The sequence below is a fragment of the Centroberyx gerrardi genome, chromosome 19 (assembly GCF_048128805.1).
Source record: "Centroberyx gerrardi isolate f3 chromosome 19, fCenGer3.hap1.cur.20231027, whole genome shotgun sequence".
Taxonomy (NCBI): Eukaryota; Metazoa; Chordata; class Actinopteri; order Beryciformes; family Berycidae; genus Centroberyx; species Centroberyx gerrardi.
The window spans coordinates 20,150,567-20,171,221 of NC_136015.1; the positions used below are offsets into that span (position 1 = coordinate 20,150,567).

Here is a 20,655-nt window from a genome sequence, read left to right on the forward strand (position 1 = left end):
TGATAAATAAATTCTCTAAATTGAAATGCAAAGTGTTTTTCTTTGTCATAATAGATACTACATTTAATTCACTAAATTTAACCTCATAACAGTTTTAATAATCAGCATTCATCATCATATTTGTTGGAACTGAGCTGGTATGAGTCTGACTTAACTTCAAAGTATTGAATAAAAAACATTACTTAATACAACTTGCCCAAAGCTGTTTTACATCTACATGCATTTATTAGGACTGATAGACCCCAAATAAAGATGATTAAATTTAACGAAGGGATTCATCTGTTCAAATAATACATGTTTTCAGGTTTGTTCTTCACACCTGTGTGTCAGTACCACCGCTGCTCCTACACACCTGTCGCCTTGCATCGCGCCAATGACCGCTATGAATGAACGTAGTGCGCTTGCGCAGTGGTAAAGCACCAAAACTTCCTGCAAAATAGTGGTCCCTAACAACAGACAAAGCTTGACACTGTGGATTCAATTGAAGACGTTTAAATAAAAGCGTAGCGTATTTACTTCCTCAATGGTAAGATCGATATTGATCATTTTTGCGGCTCATAAATACTTTGCGATTAGATTTGTAGTGGCTTGCAGTGAGAATGAGATGCTTTCACACGTTGCCATTTCATTACCCACTCCTATGGTTGTCACCGACTATTCTGTGGAACAGAAAACTTTCGTGTCTAATGGTAGCTAGTTAGTTAGCCACCGTTAAATATCGGATGTAATAGCTAGCATGCATGCAAAATAAACATCAGATATAACTAACTTTTCTGTTGGAAACACATGCAGGCTGGGTAATATGATCGAGGGCCTTTGACATAACTAAATGTGGGCTAGGTAACGTTGTATAGCTAACGTTAACGTCGGTGAGCTTGAATGGTGGCGTCTAATTGCTGGTAAAATAGGCCCGCTAAGTGTGTATTGTAGTCAGTCAAATTTGTCTAATCTGTTAGCTACTCGTATCTATATGTGTGGTTTGTGTGGGAATATACAAATTGTGTTTCAGCTTTTCCGCATTTGAATTAAAACCCAACTAGCTACTGTGTTTCAGGAAATAGTCGTATGCTAGACCTCACCTTCACAACAAACCATACTTGGCTGGGGGTATTTGCTGGTTTCAGCGAGCAGCTAGCTGGCTAATCTTTGCAGACGAGATAGGTAACGTTAGTTTAGGTAACGTTAGCAGGTTAACTTGGGTAGAAGCTGTGCCGTGCCTGTATTTCCTCCAAATGATGCTGTTAATTTACAGTGTGCAGGCCTTACAGTGCTGAAGAGACAGCGGCTCAAATTTCTGATACCACAGAGGTATTGAAAGTCTTTAATAACTACCAATCACAATATTGACAGACTACAACATGAAAAGTAACGTTACGGTGTCATCTTAAGGATAATGATAGTTATAAAGATGATGCAGACAGCTTCATCTTTCTTTATCCAAGATGCATTTATAACCTGCACACACCAAGCTGTAACATTTTTGTTCCTCAGTAAGTGTGACAGTCTGTAATCAAATTGACAAGACACTTGTAAGAATTAAAAGTAACTAAAGCACACTGGCCACATAACAAATTATCCAGAATTTACTCAAAGTTAAGTGTTACAAGAATACTTGCCCCTCGTTTATTAGTGGATGGTGGTAGAAGCTGTTTAGTTTCCCATTCACGCTATAGGCCACAGCTTTATTGACTTGCCCAGGTCCAGGTGTTGGGATTCAACCCAAGCCTTGTTGTGATGTTGGCAGAGGAGAGTGAGCATCAGCTGTTGATAGTGAGCAGCTAGGTTACCGGTGGCAACAGCTGGAGTGATATTGGCTGGGGTTTTGATGAGTTTAAGTCTGTCAAGTTGGCCTGGAAACAGGCAGCAGTACAGGGTTAACATCTGTATGAAAACATGGCCTCCATTTTGATAAATCAGCAATGAATATTGTTGAAAAATAATTGCTCAAGTGCATAATATGTTTGTCCCAGAGGTTGTTATTATTGAGACTTCATGGTATTATTGAGACTTCTTTTTGACTTGTTCATATCTAATATTTGGATGCCTTCTTGTGTGGTTGTGACTACTTGGTGTTATGTAGGCTATAGCCTAAATATAGGATAAAATATAAATATGTAGGATAATTCTAAGGATGGCCTTAATTTCCTCCACCTGTAATACCTTTTGAGTTCCAGTTACAGAGATTTTGCATAAGCTAACACATGCTTTGATTTGTCCCGGCCAATTTAGGTGGCATGCTGTTGATTCAGAACGTGAACCATTAACATGTGCCTGACATATTGGAGTGCTTTTGAATTTGCCATCTGACCTATTTTTTCCCCTCTGTCTACATTATGTCAGTTATATAAATGTTCTATCTTTCCACCAGTGGGGAAAGGCCAGTTGAGCGAGCAGTGGACAAAACGAGGCTAGATCTTATCCCCTGGGGCATCTATTGATACGACAGCTTGCACCTGAGCACCTAATGCTTCTGGAGAATATGTTTCGCTGAATGTAGGTTAGGTCACATGTAAGGTGGCACGCTCCCTTAATCCCACTGTAAACACAGGAGCGGTGGGGATATGGGGCAACGTAGGTGCCACACGTGCCTCACCTGATGCTCTCGTGCTGGAGATTAGACCAGGGTGCCCCACTTCCTCCGCTGTTGAGCCTCCGCCGCACCTCCCCGCTGATCACCCCCGCGATAGGAGGAGGGGAGGGGTGCATTGATGAATGTTTAGGGGACAAGGGGAGGGGAGTAGCACGCCATGGAAAAACTACATAAGGCATTGCCGCCGGCCGCTCATCCTGTGCCTATGTGTTTGTCTGCTTGTGGGTGTGTGAAGCAGGGTCCAGACAGGCTTCCCAGGTACAGACAGTAGGCCGAGCGTGCGGACATGTCAGGTCGCTCTGCTGCTGAGATGGATGACGCGCAGGAGCTGCCTGAGCTGCCGGTAAGTCCACACGATGATGCCAGTTTGGAGTTGGGGGGGGGGGGGGGGGAAATCAATTATACTGTTGTGATGCTATCCCTCACAATATTGTGTTGATGCGCTAATGTGAAGTATTATTTTTAAATGTCCTTTTCAAGGCTATGGAGGAAGGGGCTGTGTTTTATCAAATAATCTATAAAAACGGTCCTTGAAAAAGTGCTTAAAAGAAAGGCCTTTAATGTAGTCTAGTATTTGATTGATCATTTTATTCATAATCAGTATTTTTGACAAGTTTGTTGACCAAAGGGATAGTATTCAGCTTTCTACTGCAGTCAAATGGATAATAGTCATGTATCACAGCATAGATTTACTTAAGCAAAATTGACTCGTACACACAAAGAACATTCCTGCTGACGCAACACAGAACTTCATAGCTCATTGAGAAGAATGGCTCAATTGCTGAAAGCAGACGTAAACATGAACTTTGAACCAATTGCCTGATTTTATTTCATTTGACTTTATTGGTTACAGTCTAGATAAAGATTGAAGCACCAGAGAATAGGACACTGTTCATTTTTTTTATTCTGCTGGTAGCATAGTAGCTACATGACATGATGCTCCTGCTGGGTACTGCACTGCCAACAAAGTATGTTTTTGTTGAAATAATGCCACACAGATTAATAGGAATACCCATTTACTCAGTATTATATTGTATACAATAAATCGGTACTTCTCCTTCTTTCTCACTCAGATACACACACGCTCACACTATCACTGTGTTGGAGACCTTTTCTGTAAATGTCTATTTTTTTTCCTTGCAGGCAAAGAAGGCCAGGCTTGAGTTAGATGATGGACTGGAAAAAGAGCCAAGGTCGGTCTTCATTGATTCTAGGCCTATTTCTGATCTTTCCGATCTTTTAAATTGCTACTTGCACAGTCTGATGGAAAACCACTGAGAATAAATCAGAGTTTTGAACAGGGTACCAAAGAGGGGAATTTTTCTCAGTGGCTTATTTTTATGCGTTTGCTGTACTTCGCCTTTTTTTTTTTGTCTGATGCATCTTTCTAGAGTGGCATTTCTTTAGATATCTGTAGGCTGGCTGCAGAGATTATACAATTGTAATGGATTGTCATTGGTGTTCCAGTAGTTTGGGTGACGATGGGAGCCCGACTGCTCTCCTAGGTTCGGCAGAGCAGGAAAGCTCTTACCCTACGCTGTCCAGTGCCCCGCTTGATGGAGGTAAGTGGAAAATGTGGAAAGAGCCGACAACTTCCATAAATGTTGGTGCAGAACATTGACATTTTGTCCCTGATTGTAGGAAACCAAGAGCAGTCCGACCCAGAGAGAGGAGCAGCACGTCAAGCGTGTGGCGACTCCATGAACTCGTATGCACATTCTGGTATGAACAAAAACACTCTGCACAATGTATTAATGAAGGTCTGAAAAGAAAGAAGCTGCTCTTAAATTTCAGACTGAAGTTGCATCGTGCTTTTAACACGCCGAGGAATGCATCGCCCGAAACATCCGTGTGTTTCAGCGGACTGTTGCTTCTAAAAGAATAATAAAAATATAATTGTAAGAAGATAACTGTGAGTGCTGTTCTGTTTGTGTTTTTAATGCAGTTGTGACCTGCAAAGAACCAGATACAACATCCGCCTCTGAATATACTCCACAGATATACCAAGGGAGCAAGTAAGTACCCTGCATGTATGTAACAGATGTGAATATCTTTAGGTTTTATTATTTTCCTGTATTACACAGGTGTAAGAACTGATCAATGCTTAACACAACTGCTTGCACCACTTATTAGGACATGTGTAGTTCTGTATAACTGTGTAATACGGTAGTTTATATTGGGGATGGGACGATATGCTTACCTCACAATACAATTCGAGATGCGATATGAGGTTCGATAAAAACACGACACAATGTTATGAATAAAAGTTTAACAACAAAGTCTGACTGTGGAGAATTTTGTGCCACAAATCTTTCTAGCAATGGCATTGGCTTGCTGGAATGTAAACATTTTAAAAATGTCATTACAAAGTGCAAATATAGTTTTGATCTTATGAAATTTTGAGGGCAGGCCGTCTCATTTGTGATTACTCCAGCAGAATAAAATGGAGCTAATATCGCAATTCATATTTCTGTCCCATGATATGTATTGTTACATGTTTGTATTGTGATATATTGAAGTTCAAATATCGTCCCATCCCTAATTTATATAGTTTTGTGAAGTTTTGTGGTCTCAAACCATTTTCTCTCTCTCCCCCTCTCCCCCTCTCCCCTCTCCCCCTCTCTCCCTCTCTCCCTCTCTCAGCCCGGCAGTGACGTCCTACACCAGCCAGGTGGCTTTCCCTCCTCTGGCCCAGTCCACTGTGTACTCTGCCTTCCCCCAGACGGGCCAGACCTACGGCCTCCCACCCTTTGGTTAGTCCCCCTTTTCACTCTTAATGGCCTGGTTTAACATTGTCTGCTCACTAAAAACCCAGCATCGCACCTTTGTTACTATGCTTTTGTAGGCTATACCGTGCTTTGGCGCTGTGGATTCGATTGCTTTTGATTTCTGCTGACACACAAGGCCCACATCTTGACTGAAAGACCTGGTTTCTTTACATTTCCCCTTATCTTCCCTCATCCTCTTCTCTCTCTTGCTTTCTTTTTCTGCTTCCATTGCTCTCTTCATCTTCAGGTGCTATGTGGCCAGGCATAAAAACAGAGACAGGGCTGCCTGAGGCGCCCTCTGTTGGCCAGCCTGGGTTTCTCAGCTTCAGCACCGCATATACCTCAACCCAGCCAGGCCAGCTGCACTACTCATACCCCAGCCAAGGCAAGCTGCGACCTCACTCTGTCTCACATGATAAAGCTGCCATACCCTTTTCCAAATATTTTAACCACACAAAGAAATATGGGGGAGTATTGGATTTGCAGTGGCACAGCTCTCTTCTTCTTTTGTCATCCTTCCTGGGGTAACGAAGCACCAATGTTTCATGTAGAAATATTGATGTTTTGTCTGGTATTGTCCTTTGTTTTAAAGTGTGTGCTTTCTCTCCACCAGGCTCAAGTTTCACAACATCCAGTGTGTACTCGAACATCCCCTCAGCTACGGCCGCCACCACAGCCTCCGCCACGGTGGCCCACCAGGTACGGAGACAGACAGAGACCCACGGGTGTTCCTCAGGGAAACGAGGCCACAGAGCAAAACACTCTCTGCCTCTCTGTGCTAATCCTCATGTCTTCTCCTGCTGATCGGATGTTTTTTTCCCCCTATTCATCCAGGAATTCAGCAGCTACAACTCTCTGGGACAGAGTCAGTTCTCTCAGTACTACGCCCCGCCCCCCAGCTATGTGCCTGCCGGGCTGCCCAACAGCGACGACCACGGTGCCGGTGTGGGAGTGGCCGGGTATCCAGCCGTCAAGTCAGAGGACACCGCCGCGGCTGGACTGCCTACCAGAGGTGTCGTCAATACTTTATTTGGAGTTACTTTAATGTTAGGCTAATGTCTTCAGTCCTTGTCATATGATCAGCTGTTTCCAGAGTGTTCTGTCATCACATTGGGTGTTCATCTCCATTCATTTGTATTACTTGTCACCACTGTATTCTGCAGCATGCATTGCACTAATATTTAGGTTGGGACAATAACTGGTATTACTATATATTGTGGTGAAAAACAATAACATTTATGACACTGGTCCTAATTTTTATTACCATGATCACCGGGATAACCAGTGACTTATTGGGAGGCTGAAAAACAGACGCAAAAAGTCAATATTTTGCATAAATATTTTACATAAGTTCTACAGTCTTACATTAAAGCGTGTTTGAAAAAAGAGAAAAGTCTTGTGATTGATATGATTAATTTTTAAGTAATTGCAGCATATTGCAGTACTGGTTTTAAGCTTTTCATCTTACTAATAATTATCGGGATAATATTGTATATTGAGATAACGGCACACGTTTGTTTTTAAAGTTTCAGAGACATGACAGAACTAATGTATTAATAAAGTGCTAATGCCAATGCCTGTATCTTGCCGCTAAGATGCGTCCCCACGAGAGAACCTGCCGACGGGCGTTGCCCTTCCTGCAGGCGTGGCTCTGCCTGCTGGAGCCAGAGACCAGGAAGAGGCCGGACGCAGGAACTCAGTTGGGAAAGCCAAGGGAAAGGCCAAGAAGTCCGATAACTGCCCACCTGCTGACAGCGACCTGGAGGTAACCATGTCACCAATAGAGTTCAATTTGAGTTTATCTCTCACACGCATTGACAAAACATTTAATGTGGACTTTTTTTTGTTTTTTATTTTAAAATTTAATGACAAAGCTATTGATGCAAGGGCTAATAAGGTTAACATGAATTTATGAGGTATTTTGATGCTGTAAAAGGTTTGTTTACATTTGTCATGTTAAACATAAACCATGGCATAAAATACACAGAAGTTTTCAGCTGTAATGGATGGATAAAGATGCAAAAAGTAAATTTATAAAGTCTTCGTTTATACACCCAAGAATTCATGTGTGTATACTTAAAATTGATATGGTAAAAATGGATTGGGGCTTGTAAATGTTATGTTCTCACAATTGTGAACATGTATGAATGAAATGGATGAAACTGTTTTTAAAATTCAAACAGTGAATCTATTCTTGTTTGCCATTTTTAGCGCATCTTTCTGTGGGATCTGGACGAGACCATCATTATATTCCACTCACTGCTTACTGGCTCCTTTGCACAAAAGTTTGGCAAGGTTTGTATCTGTAAATAAGTAAAAACTGTTCACTGAACCTTCAGCATATGACATAAAATGACCAAGTGGAGATCAGTTTAAACCAAGGATATTTATTGTGAGTTTGTTTTGTATTTGTTCAGGACCCAGCCACTGTGTTGAACTTGGGCTTGCAGATGGAGGAGTTGATCTTTGAGCTGGCAGACACCCACCTTTTCTTCAATGACCTGGAGGTACGAAATGCATCCAGACTGGTCTAACCAGGGCAGACCTTTTTTTTTTTTTTTTTGTCTACAGATCACAGTAGCTGGTACAACCCATAATTAACAAGACACTTGAGAGGGGTGTTGCTGTTGTCTTTTTAGAGTTAATGTTCGGTTAATAAATGTATGCATAATTGATCTGTAATCCCTTCTGCTTTTTGTCTCTCCAAGGAGTGTGATCAAGTCCATGTTGAGGATGTGGCCTCTGATGACAATGGACAGGACCTGAGGTTTGTTTTATGCTGTTTTATAGCTAACACAGACACACAATACACTCTAAAATCACTTTGCCTTATCACACACCAGTTGGTATCTGATGAAGAAGCTTGAATCTGCTGGCTTTGTTTAATCTACTTCCACCTCAGGAGCATCTGTTTGTGTTTGACCGTCAAAATCACCCAACACTGTAATAAGAGAGTTAGAATACAATCTGTGCCACGATCAATAGAAGTCAGATCCAAAAGAAAAGAATGTTTTTGCACATAAGTAATGTAAAAAGCATGGGGTTTTGCATCATATATTTTGACCAGATCACTTTTTTTTCTTTTTATCATCCAAACGCATCACCAAAAACACACTGTGTGTCTCCCCTCCTTAGTAACTACAACTTCATGGCTGATGGCTTCAACGGCCCCAGCGGCGGAGGGGCTTCAGGAGCCACCACAGGAGTGCAGGGAGGTGTGGAGTGGATGCGCAAACTGGCCTTTCGCTACCGCCGGCTAAAAGAGATCTACAATGGGTATAAAGGGAATGTTGGAGGTGAGTTTGCAATATGTAAAATGAGGTTTTGATGCTTTAAAATGCCTGGTTATTTTGTCTTTTCTTTTTTTTAATATATATATATATATATATTTTGTGTTCATTTTCTTGGGATGCAGGTACAGCATAATTTCCACAGTCACATATTTTTTCCACAAAACAATAAATGATACTGATTTAGTAATACAGTAACAGTATTAATAATAAACAGCAATAATAATAATAATAATGACAATGCTTGCTAAACCTTCCTGCACTCCCTTATTCCCTACAGTTTATGATTCATATTTCGGGGTGCGATAATAGAGTTCTTGCAGGCCCCACTCCAATTAATGGTCTGCATTGGAGCTGAAAGATCAGTGTTCCACGTTTGTATAACCCCTAAAGTTGACTCTTTATTATCCAATAATGATTTATAAATAATTGAAGCATGTCCTTTCGGCAGTTTAAGTAATGTATCAATTTGTTTAATCAGTGCATGATATGGGAGTTGAGTATTTCATGGGACCCCATGGGCCTTCATGGAGGATCTAAGTTGTAAATACAAAAAGAATGAGCTTATATGATTATATGACTTCTGCAGATGTTGGAATAATTTTAAGCCTTCGGAGTCTATAATATCACCCAGACTGCGAATGGTAGTGTTTTTCCATTGACAAGGAAAAATAGTATGACGTCCTATTTTTAACAAGGAGTTATGGAATATTGGGGTATGGACATGCCATTTTGTTGACCAACTATTCGTCTTCTCAAAATGGCGCCAAATAGAAATACTGTGGGTTATGATTGGGCTGAATCTATGCTTGCATTCAGAGAGTGTTCTACAAAAACAGCTTCATTAAGGGGAGCTGGTGCTGCTAAATTTCTCTCCATGTCCACAGAAGAAGGCCTGAACCAATTTAGAATTGAACGAAAATGCAAAGCCTGAAAGTATAATTTAAAATTTGGAAGTAAAAGGCCACCGTTTTCCCTTTTTCCTTTGAAGATGAATTAACTTAATCCCTAAAATTTGAAATTAACTGGTGCAACATCTCCCAATAACCAGCAGGAGGCAGTAAAGCGCTACAGAGCTACAAAAATTGACCCTTGGAAGAATATTCTTTTTGACAATTGATATCCTACCTGACAACGATATGGGGAGATTATCTCCATCTTCCAAGATCCACTTCAATGGCTTTAAGGGTATTATTAAAATTCCCATAAACTATTTGGACCAGACTGGGTTGTAGTAGTAGAGTAGTGATGATTTATTCCAATTTATCTTGTAGCTTGAAATCTGACTAAATTCTTCCATAATAGTTAGGATATTTGGAAGAGAGGTTTTCACTTCCTTAAGAAATAAAATGATGTCATCTGCATATAGGGATATGGAGTGCTTTGTTGAGTGAAAAGTTATAGGATTAATTATTTTCGACTGTCTTATGGCTTGTGCCGATGGTTGAATTTAAAGAAAGCAAAGGACTAAGTGGACCCCCCTGTCTATTGCTCCTTGTAATTCTGAAGGGAAGAGAACAGATATTACTTGTAATAACAGAAGCCGATGGATTAGCATAAAGTATTTTGATCATATTGATACAATTTTCATCATTACCCATACGACTAAGATCTACTCAGAAGTATGACCATTCCAGCTGATCGAATGCTTTCTCAGCATCAATAGATAAAACTGCACTAGATGTAGTTCTTGATGGTAGTTCAGTTAATAGGGGATCAATAAAGTACTATCTTATCTTAATAGATGGCGTAGATTATCTGAGGGTAACAGTTTTTTAACAAAGCTGCTTTGATCAGGGTGAACCAACTTGGTCAGAACTACTAGAGATATTAGTGTCTCTCCCAAAAGTGTGTGTGTGTGTGTGTGTCTTTTGGACATTGGACTGTGGAGTTATGTTTTGGTTAGGCACCACCAATAACAAAACATTGGGAAGGTGCATCTTATCAGAGTAGTATTTGATCTGTTAGTTGAACAGTGACAAAAGCCCTTACGTGTTTTAGGTCATCGCCATCTGATAGTGAACTTTGTAGTCATTTATTACATTTGCCATGTTGAGGTTGTCTTCTCACACCATGTCCAGGCCAAAGTTATAAATGCATATTGTATATATTCTGCTGCCGTGTCTCCAGGTCTGTTGAGTCCCATGAAGAAGGAGCTGCTTCTGCGGCTTCAGTCTGAGATCGAGAACGTTACGGACGCCTGGCTCAGCACAGCACTCAAGTCCCTGCTGCTCATCCAGTCCAGGTCCGCACATGGGAGGGTCATTAGGTCAAACATTTGTTTTAGTGACATCTCCGAAAATCTTAGGATTATATTCGGCAGCAGGATGGGTCAAATACACCAGTATCCACTTCAGTGGGTATGCTGACAGTGGGTGTGTTTACATACAAAACTCAATACTCAGCAATTACATTAAGGTGATAGTTCATTTGAAGTATTTACATCAATCAAAGTAACACAATTTTCCCCAAATAACCCAGGTTAACATGGATTTATTTGATAGTTGGGTTAGTTACTCAGAGGGATGTGATGCAGTTAGATCCAGTCTGTCAGTCATTTCAGTATCAGACAGAAAACATTTTACACCATTTTTTTTGGGGTAATCTTTGTTTTGTTTGTGTTGATGCAAGCGGTTGTATTCCATGTTAAAATGGTTTATAATTCTGTATTATCTCAGTGCATCAGGGTAAACTTTCTTTGTAACCTTTTTAACGCATGCATACATTTAAAGAAAACTGAATGAAATTAGACTAATGTGTTTACAAGGCTGAATAAATGAAAATATTTAGCAGAAAATCTAGGTTTTAATGCATTATTCTTAACACAGTTTATGACCTTTTTCTTAAGAAAAGCAGACTAAGGCATTAAATGACAATTGCTATAGTCATTAGCAATATATTGCAATATAGTGTGAGTATTACCTCAGTCAGGTTAAGACTAGATTCTAAATGCGTAACCCGCTGACTTCCTCTTCCCTATCCACTATGTTAGCTTTTTGAGGCATTGTGTAAGTTTGCTTACACAGTTTGTTTATAAAGCTAGAGGAACTAGCTTGGCTGATATTGGCTGTGATGAATCTGCCCTAAATTAGTTTAAAAATATCTTCAAGATGAGTGAGTTTCGACACATCCTCCTATCTCTGTTAAAAAGTAAAATATAAACTTATTAACTAGATCTGCTTTTGGAAATGCCACACTGCATCACAGATGTATGGAGGTTTTACCTCGCCTGTTATGTCCCTTTTTAAAATGGATCAATCTTGAGGAAATTATCAAATCAAACACACTCGCTCCATTTTCATTCTTCAGTTGAACACATCAAAGAGGAGCCAGAATACTTTTCCTTCATTATTTAAATATGGGCTATGTTTATAACTGCTCACTGAAACTGTGGCCCAATGTCGTTGAATAGTAAACAGCATGCAGTGTTGACTATTTAAACAGGTCTTTCCACTGGCAAAGCTTTGTGGCTTCATCCTGTGTGTGTGTGTGTGTGTGTGTGTGTGTGTGTCCGTGTCCCACTGATAGGGGTAAGTGTATGAATGTCCTGGTTACCACAACTCAGCTGGTTCCGGCTCTGGCAAAGGTGCTGCTCTACGGCCTGGGAGAAGTCTTCCCCATCGAGAACATCTACAGTGCCACCAAAATAGGTAAATTTGATAATACAATACAAAACAGACACACTATTAATCCCTCCTTAGTGTGACAGAGGAGGAAATTTTTAGATATATACCGCTTTGAGCTTCTTGGCAAAGTCCGTGTGGCAAAAGGTTTAACTATGAAAGTCTATAATTAAAGTTAAGTCGTAAATTTCCCCTGTGGTTTTCTTTCACGCAGGGAAAGAGAGCTGCTTTGAGAGGATTGTCTCTCGCTTTGGGAAGAAAGTGACCTATGTGGTGATAGGCGACGGTCGAGACGAGGAATTTGCAGCAAAACAGGTCAATTTTACACATCTTCCCTGTCCTCTATTGTTTGTTTATTGTTTATTGTCACATCACAATTACAGCGAGTATAAAAGCGAGTTAAATTCTTGTGTGCAGACTTCTGTACATTGCAGTTTAGGTAATAGAAATGAAATAGAATAGAAAATATGAAATGGTAGGAACTATGAAATAATAAAAGGTGTATATACCAGGTTTATACATATGTACAAGGATAATGAATATGTGCAAAGAAAGAATATGCCCTCCATTGTGTATTTCTCTGTAGTTTAAGTGCTAAGTGTATGGTGAATGGGTGAATGTGTATGGTACTCATTTGGTTTTGTCTCCCTGTGCAGCACAACATGCCTTTCTGGCGGATCTCCACCCATGGAGACCTTGTGTCCCTGCACCAAGCCCTGGAGCTGGACTTCTTGTAAAGGAGGTGGCGTTGGATGTCGCACACTAAAGGGAAAATGCAGTTGTCTTTGTTTTTTTTGTTTTTTTGGTGGCTTGTGGAGTGACACCGAGTCTCTGAGAATCCTCCGCGACGCCTACGATACACACTCATACATTACAAACACCTACCTGCTCCCACTGGCGACTCGTAACTCACTGTGTGATGGTAACGTACCGAGGCGGACTTTTGGGTCGGCGCCGACTGTGAGAAACAGACTGGATGCACAGTTGGCTGAATTAAGGCTCGTCATGCCCAGCACTCCCACCTCTACGGCAGCTAACCTCACCAAGGCTGAAACTGGCACTGATTTGGACACAGAAGGGAAGACACCTACATCCGTTTCTTTCTTTCCCTTGGTCTCCTTCTCTTTATCTCATGTTTTTGGTTTTTTTTTTTAAGTATAAACGCCTCCTGTGGCTGACAATGTCCTTCAGATTTTTCTCTCTTTGGGTTGTTTGAGCTTTCCGTTCAGACTCTCTATAATTGAACGAATAATATCACAACAAATTGAAAAATCCCTCTTTCTAGGTTGTTTTGCACTCATTCCAAGACTTGAAAGCATTGATGAGTCATTTTGTCTCAAATCATTGAGTTACTGACAATTGTCGGTGAGGTCAGCGCTCTGTTTAAGTATCAAATAATCCGATTTTTTGTTTTTTGATTTGTCTCCTATGTAGCCTCTCCACTATTTGACGTAAGGTACTGATAGAGTTCTCCTTATTGACCATGAATTCCCCTCCTGACCTGACCAACCCACACCACCAGTCAGTCAGCTGCCCTGACCTCTCCACTGCGTCATGACCACAGACTTCTCCGATCTGCTAATATTTTCTGATCTGTGGTCGGAGGCGGATGGAAACAGCTCGTCGCTTGCACGTGCCGAGGATCAGAGGCTTCTGTGAAATACCTGCTACTGGTCAGGCCTAAACTAGCCTTTCTGTACGTCATGCTACTCTGAGAGGTAGTAAGAAATGCAAGTCACGGTGAGAAATGCAAGCCAAACGCTTAAAATTTCGGCAACGACTGGGGAGTTTAACTGTACCAGCCACTTTGCCAGTTCACCAACCATTAATTGGAGGTTCTTCTCTATCCTGAAAACTACTCCAACTGGTAAAACGGCGATGATAGCCTTTGAATTTTGGAGTCTCAGTGGCTGGTGGACAAAAGTTAATTTCCTGCCCCAGTAGTATTAGTCAGACGATGCACAGTTTCTTGAGCATAATCAATGTGTACAATGTGTATAGTGAGACAACCTGTTGTTTTGGTCAGCCGCTCCTCAGAGCACAGTCCTAAGTGTCCTTGAATTCCTATGAGGAGACTTCCATTGATAAAGCTCGTAAAAGTGTTCAGATGAAAGATGAAAAACGAGTCGCACAATGTACACATATTGTATTAAATACAATGGTTTTGCGGTTGGAGTTGGGTTAGCCGTTTATGTTGTTTGACATGTGAATAAGGATAACGTGACCCTGGTAATAAATACTCTATATGTTCAGTGTTTCCAAGTCATGGCAGATACATTTTAGGACTCGCACCTCATAGCCTCTGACTGAGCTGATCGATTGTTAGGATCATAGTCGGCCAAGAGATTTTATTTATCATTTTCTTTTCTGTTGGTGATTTGCTGGAAAGTTGTGACATCTCATCACATTATTCACAAACTGACTGTTTAATTGCGTGAGGAGAACAATATAGAGAAAGCAGTTTTTTGCAAATTTGTGGATTAAATCAACTATTGACTTAGTTGACAAAACCAATGAATTTTGTTTGGCAAATACGAATTTCTTTAGACAGGGATAACAAAATAACTTGTTGGCCACTTGCAGAATTACATTTCATTAGCTTTACATGTGGGCATGTTATAGTTGCTTTGTTGATGCAGTTGAATGTTGTGGTGGTCATTTACCAAAAAAAACTGCGTACATTTATTTCCAAAGACATGCAGTATAATTTCTCAGTTGCTTTTGAATCACAGGTAGTTTTTCAAGTTGGGTTTAGTCAGTTGACACGCACAGTATCTGCAGTTGGTTGGCACTTGGGGATATTTGTTGTGACAGACAAAATTTAAACCCCAAGGTCAGCTACAGCTGATACAGTTCTGGAGTTTATCAGTCGGCCACATTGCAACCCGCACCCTTGTCATTAAGTCGTATTGGGGGAGAAACAAGGGATGACTGTGCAATACATTTCTAGTTAGTGGTTTGTTCATTAACTGTATTTCAAGGGATTTGATTTGCCTGAAGTAGCTGGTCAAGAGAGCAGGAGGGTCGACTTCCCCTGGTCTGAGTGAGATTACGACTGAACAATACTGAGCCTGAAGAAGATTTCGTATTTACACACATGCAGCTTGACCGTTAAGAATGTGTTTTCTGTGTATTTGTTTGTCTTTCTTGAGTGACTGTGCATATTTATATTGTGCCTTTAACCATCATCTGTACACATAATCTCAAAGGGAAATAGTTAAGATTTTGTTTAATACATTATCATCGCATTATTGTTACATTATCTGAAGTGTTATTTTACTTTTTTTTTACTCTATACTTTTTTTTGTAAATGCTGTCGAGACTTATTGTAATGCTCCAGTAAGTTTTGTTACTAAGTTAGACATATTAATTTTGATTTGACTGTCCTGTCTGCACTGTAATTGAAGGGTTTCCTTCCAGAAAGCTCTGTATCCATTTTGGGGGATAAAATGTTGCCTGGTGGCCACTGCTCAGAGTTTAAAGAAACACAAATAAGTTAATCCTCTAAAAAGTTAAAGGGAAGGGAATATTGTCAAGAATAGTAAATAATGAGTGTTACTTTGCTGCCAGCAATCAATTTCTCAGACAAGGTATCATGTTTTTCAAGTGGTGGATATCTCATTTTGGAATGAAACAATTCAGTTATTTTTCAGATATTTACTAGTGAAATTCTCATCTCGCAACAATCATCTGTTTTGTAATATTTTTTTTTTTTTTTCCTTTTGAAAAGGAAATTGCATTTTGTTGCTGTGAAATGCTTACATCGCTTAGAGACAATCAATCTGTAATACATGGTATGTTGAATACAAATCAGATCAACTCACTCTGGTGAAACATGTATATTGCGAACAATCCTATGCTTTTGTTTGATAGTTCAGTGCTGTACTACCTAAATGAGTCGAGGGGAAATGGGCTTATTCAGAATCAATCCTTTGTGGTTTTTGCAGTCAGTGTTGTCATGCATCTGAGAAAAGAGAGAAACCATATGCAATCTTTACATTTTTGTTTTCTGTACTAGCTTGTGGAATGTGTTTCCTGGTTGCTGTTTGTTATACTTTTTTTTTTGTCTGCATGTCAGTCTGTGTTGAAGTATACCATGGCTATCAAAAAATGACCATGCAATGTTTAAGGGGTATATGCGCTAGATCTGACTTTTCCTCTTTTTTTCAATGCCAAATACTGTTATTTTTAAAATGCTGTCTGTTTTATTTTTTTTTTCCTTTTTATATATTTCATCTCATTTTCAAAGACCTGTGAGGCTACGTAGGATAACGAGAGGCTCAACGTGATCCTGTCAACTGAACACTATCTTAATACTCAATGCTAATTTAATTACAATAATAATCACTATTTCCCCACACTAGCTGTTTGGGACCGGAACACTGTTTATGGTCCTGTAAGGTTTTCCTGTGTACTTAAGACACTCATTACAATGTAAATAAATTTTAAAAAGTTTCAAAAATGACACATTTACTGATTGAGTTCAATATCATTTTGTGTTTATAAATTACTGTACACAATGAATAAAATAATACAATTGCATCACATTGTAATTGTACATTATACAAACCTTACAAGTATTCAAATAGTATATATATATTTTTTAATGGTGTTTTAATACTGTTTTGTTTTTAAGCTGTAAAGTGCTCTGAGTCATTGAGAAAGCGCTATATAAAGAAGATGTATTATTAGTATTATTAGAATTATTAGTATAACTCTTAAAACACCACTAAAACCTGAGTGTGTGGGAGGAGAACCAGCCGGTCAGCTGTTATTGGTAAAACCCACAGACGAATTGCGTAGTCATGGACAAAATTACATCCGTTGATAGTAACAGAAGTGAAAAATAAACCCTCAATGAATCAGAGTGTTTTTACATTACATTACGTCATTTAGCAGACAATTTATCCACTCACAAAAAGTGCATTTTGTCAACAGTAGTGAAACCAACTGTATCACAGTCTTCATCAGCTAAGCCAGAATTTCATTTGTCTCTTCTGAAATCGTATCAGTCATTAAAGTTTTAGAGAGCAGGTTGAAACCCCCTGATCTCACACGGCCCCATGATGACGATGACGACGATTAGTGTGTGCTTCTCTCTTCTCAACCCGTGTTCCTGCATGACTCACACGTCTCTCTACCCTCCTCCTGTGTCCTGTGGCTGTCAAGTGATGCAGGTCAGGAGTAGAAGTTCTCCGCCAACTTCCTCATTCTTTTATTCTCTCGCTTCTGCGCTGGTGCGGGTTCTGGTGCGCTGCGGATGCTGCGAAGCATGCTGTCTGATTGTAAGTCATCATCATGGCTTTTCACCTCAGCCAAATCCACCGTATCTGAGTCCAGTCCAGAGGGCGACCCATTCATCTCATGCTTACCAATCTTTGGATGACAGTACATATAGTATAGTCCTTTAACTAAGATACCAAAGATGAATAATACAATAATGATAACACTAGTGATTATGGCGTGTAAAAGTGTTATATCAAAATATGGTGATTTGATGTGGACCTGCCAGCACCACAGACCGCACAGAAGCACAATATCAACCATTATATAGAGGTGGTACAGCAAAGACCTGTACCTGGTTTGCCCCTCCACCACATTGAACCAGCTGAAATACCAAATGAGGCCTACGGTGGCCCGGAAGAGCCATTCCCCACCGGCGCTGTCCATGAAGGTGGTCTTGGCTTGCCAGGCACAGAAGAAGAGAATCATCCAAGAACACAGGAAGTGGGCGAAGACGTAACAGGGCAGGACGGAGGCGAACAGGGAGATAGCGGCCAGGCGCGGGGCGATCAGCAGCTGGTTCCACAGGAAGTAGACCAGCGACGAGCAGATCTGCTGCTGGTGCTTGTCGGGCAGGAAGGAGCGCAGGGAGCGGTGGTACATGGTCACACTGCAGGTGATGGCTGACACCGAGCCGACCGCCTTGAACACTGAGGAAGACAGAGATCATCACAGGGACGCCACAACATCTAATATGATTTAATGGTTACGGTTTACACATGAGCGCAATGGCTTCTTGCTTTGTAAACTGAGTAAGGCAACTTGGAGCAACAGCAAGCCTAGACGAATCGTAAAAATTTAGGGACGGTAAGACCCCGGGGCGCTGTAGTGATACGGGTGCTGACTAGCCAGGGCAACAAGCTGAGGGAGGGGCCCTAAAGTGTCTGGACTAAAATGATTATTGTGGTCCTCAAGTGTCTATTTAGCAATGTTTTTACACTTTTATTTCACACTGCTCTGGTTTCGAAGCAAGGTTTGGTTGAAATCTACAAAACTGAAAATGAAACTTTCTCAAAAATATGATACAGCAACTGTTGTGTTATCTGAGAGCAAGCAGGAATAACAATTGTCTCAGCTTTTCTTATGCAAATTAAAAACTTCAATTACGTAAGTGTCCGATATTTGATCAATAAATGAATGTGTGGAGGTGCGTTTGAGTTATGGATGGGTAGATATAGATGTTTGCCATAGGTGGAATAATGTTGGTGTGGGGATGAGAGGGAAATGGAGGGGGGCCCAGAGTCACTTAATTCTGGGTCCCCCTAATTCCTAGCTACGGCCCTGGTATGATCACAACAGAAATACTGATACTTTCTAGCCTCAGTGCTCTGGTGACGTAAATTTCCTTTTGAGACACTATAATTATTCACTACTAAACATATCTATTACAGGCGGTGATTCACACTTCTATCCCAAATCTACATAGTTCAGTTTTCAGGCGTGCGAGTACGTACTTGTCATGGGATCCAGCGCGCCCCTCTGCAGAATGATGGCGAGCATGAGGACGAGTTGGGGGGCGCTCTCCGAAAACGCCTCTATGAGCCGCAGCATGCTGAGGTCGTGGGTCAGGAACACGACGACGCCCTCGGGGTCTCGGCTCTTTGAGATGAAGCTGCGTACCGAGGCCTCCATTACACCAGCGTACCTGAGAGGGAGAAGGAGCGTGAATGAGTCTGTCTGCTTTGCTTCAGCACCACCAGAGCCAAGCATACAAATGACAAACAAGAGGCATTTAAGCTGCCTAATGTCCCACCACAATCACCATGATACAGTATATTAAACATAGCCAGTTATGAAAATAGCAAATATTTCTGTCAACATACTTGTCTTCACATAACACATGGGTGGTATTAGTATGAAGTAAGTATGAAGTCTCTATCATGTATTGTTCCTGAGTTAGTGTGTTCACAAGAATATGTCTGCACACAAACACACACAGATAAACAGATAAGATAGATAGATAGATAGATAGATAGATAGATAGATAGATAGACAGACACACAAACACACAGACAGACGCCAACATGAAAACATAATGACTAAGATCTTTTCTATTGTGAGTATTTACAACATAATGCACCAGCTCATTGAATGTTTACTTTGCATTTCCTGTAAATGAGAGTGTTTCCATGAACAGGGAGATGGGAATTAGGGTGGAGCTACATTTTGAAAGCTGTTTGGTGGAGCTTTCTCAAGCAACAGAAATGCTTCTAATTTGTATTAGCTTAGTTCCCATTAGTTGCACTTAGACCCACTCTTACAGGTCCAGTTCCCCACCCATACTACTCAGAGTGCGATAAATAGAAACACAGCCTGCGGCCATTTCAACACACTAAGATCATCAATCAACAAAGCTTTCACAACCTGAAGTAGACTCCCAGCTGCAGCACATGGAGGAGCTTGAGTGACAGCCGGTTCAGGCACTTCTCCACCTTCGTCTTTGTCTCATAGTTATCATAACGATACCACAGCCAGCTGTAGACCTGAGCCAGAGCCGAGGATCCCAGCAGAAACAGCAGCAGCAGACCCAGGCTGAAGTAGGCCTTCTCCTGGTAGAAAGTCACAACAGCCCATGCATCCAGCGCTATGTCGAACAGAAAGAGCAGCAGACCCCCGAAAGTAAACAGGAAGTCCCAGCAGGAGTACTTCAAGGCAACGCCACTGTCCATTCCAAACATTTCTGTCTAAACTGACAATAAAGTTGTATCGTATCGTATCTTCTAAACTACCTGCAACTGGCACTGCTACATCTACAACAGCTGTAGTGTACAGCTGTTTACGCCTCTTCCTCTCTCTCTCTCTCTCAAACCCTTGAGTGAAAACTGAAAGCGAGCAAACAGTCAAGGTTCAGGGTGTTTAAACATGACCCCTCCTTTCAAACTAACGAGTCACATGAAGTCTTAAAGGCACATACATACCATATGAACACAGCCATTGTTGCCACATTTGCACACACATGAAACTCAAACCTCTCACTCCTACAGTATAGCTGCATAATGTTCACATCTTGTAATTTTACTGTTAAAAAAAAAATAATAATATATATATATATATATATATCTGAGCTGTGTAAGATTATTATTAAAGTCAACTAGAGTCTG

General features: G+C 40.7%; 1 protein-coding gene and 1 pseudogene across 3 annotated transcripts; one reads left to right on the forward strand and one right to left on the reverse strand.

The window, feature by feature from the left end:
- The first annotated feature begins 434 nt into the window (after positions 1-434).
- On the forward strand, positions 435-16,821 carry eya3 (EYA transcriptional coactivator and phosphatase 3). Of its 2 annotated transcripts, none has more exons than XM_078290296.1 (18): positions 435-526; positions 2,829-2,933; positions 3,734-3,783; positions 4,058-4,152; positions 4,232-4,312; positions 4,536-4,605; positions 5,234-5,343; positions 5,972-6,057; positions 6,193-6,370; positions 6,954-7,123; positions 7,570-7,653; positions 7,776-7,865; positions 8,067-8,125; positions 8,494-8,654; positions 10,779-10,893; positions 12,177-12,298; positions 12,486-12,586; positions 12,928-16,821. In XM_078290296.1, exons 2-18 carry the CDS (start codon positions 2,877-2,879, stop codon positions 13,006-13,008), a joined length of 1,710 nt encoding a protein of 569 aa, XP_078146422.1. In that variant the 5' UTR covers positions 435-526; positions 2,829-2,876; the 3' UTR covers positions 13,009-16,821. The 2 variants fall into 2 exon arrangements, with proteins under 2 accessions (XP_078146422.1, XP_078146423.1); XM_078290297.1 differs by having other exon boundaries at positions 4,061-4,152.
- A 19-nt stretch (positions 16,822-16,840) lies between these two features.
- LOC139908300 (XK-related protein 8 pseudogene) lies at positions 16,841-20,232 on the reverse strand (annotated as a pseudogene). The gene is made up of 3 exons (XR_013507482.1): positions 19,919-20,232; positions 19,009-19,199; positions 16,841-18,204 (listed from the first exon to the last, which is right to left on the reverse strand). The product of XR_013507482.1 is annotated as an XK-related protein 8 pseudogene (transcript).
- Positions 20,233-20,655: the final 423 nt, after the last annotated feature.

Coding starts and splice junctions, on each gene's coding strand:
- eya3 (XM_078290296.1), top strand. CDS start 2,877: ATGTCAGGTCGCTCTGCTGCTGAGATGGATGACGCGCAGGAGCTGCCT. Junction 4,153..4,231: donor CAGTGCCCCGCTTGATGGAG/GTAAGTGGAAAA, acceptor CCCTGATTGTAG/GAAACCAAGAGCAGTCCGAC. Junction 12,587..12,927: donor AGGAATTTGCAGCAAAACAG/GTCAATTTTACA, acceptor CTCCCTGTGCAG/CACAACATGCCTTTCTGGCG.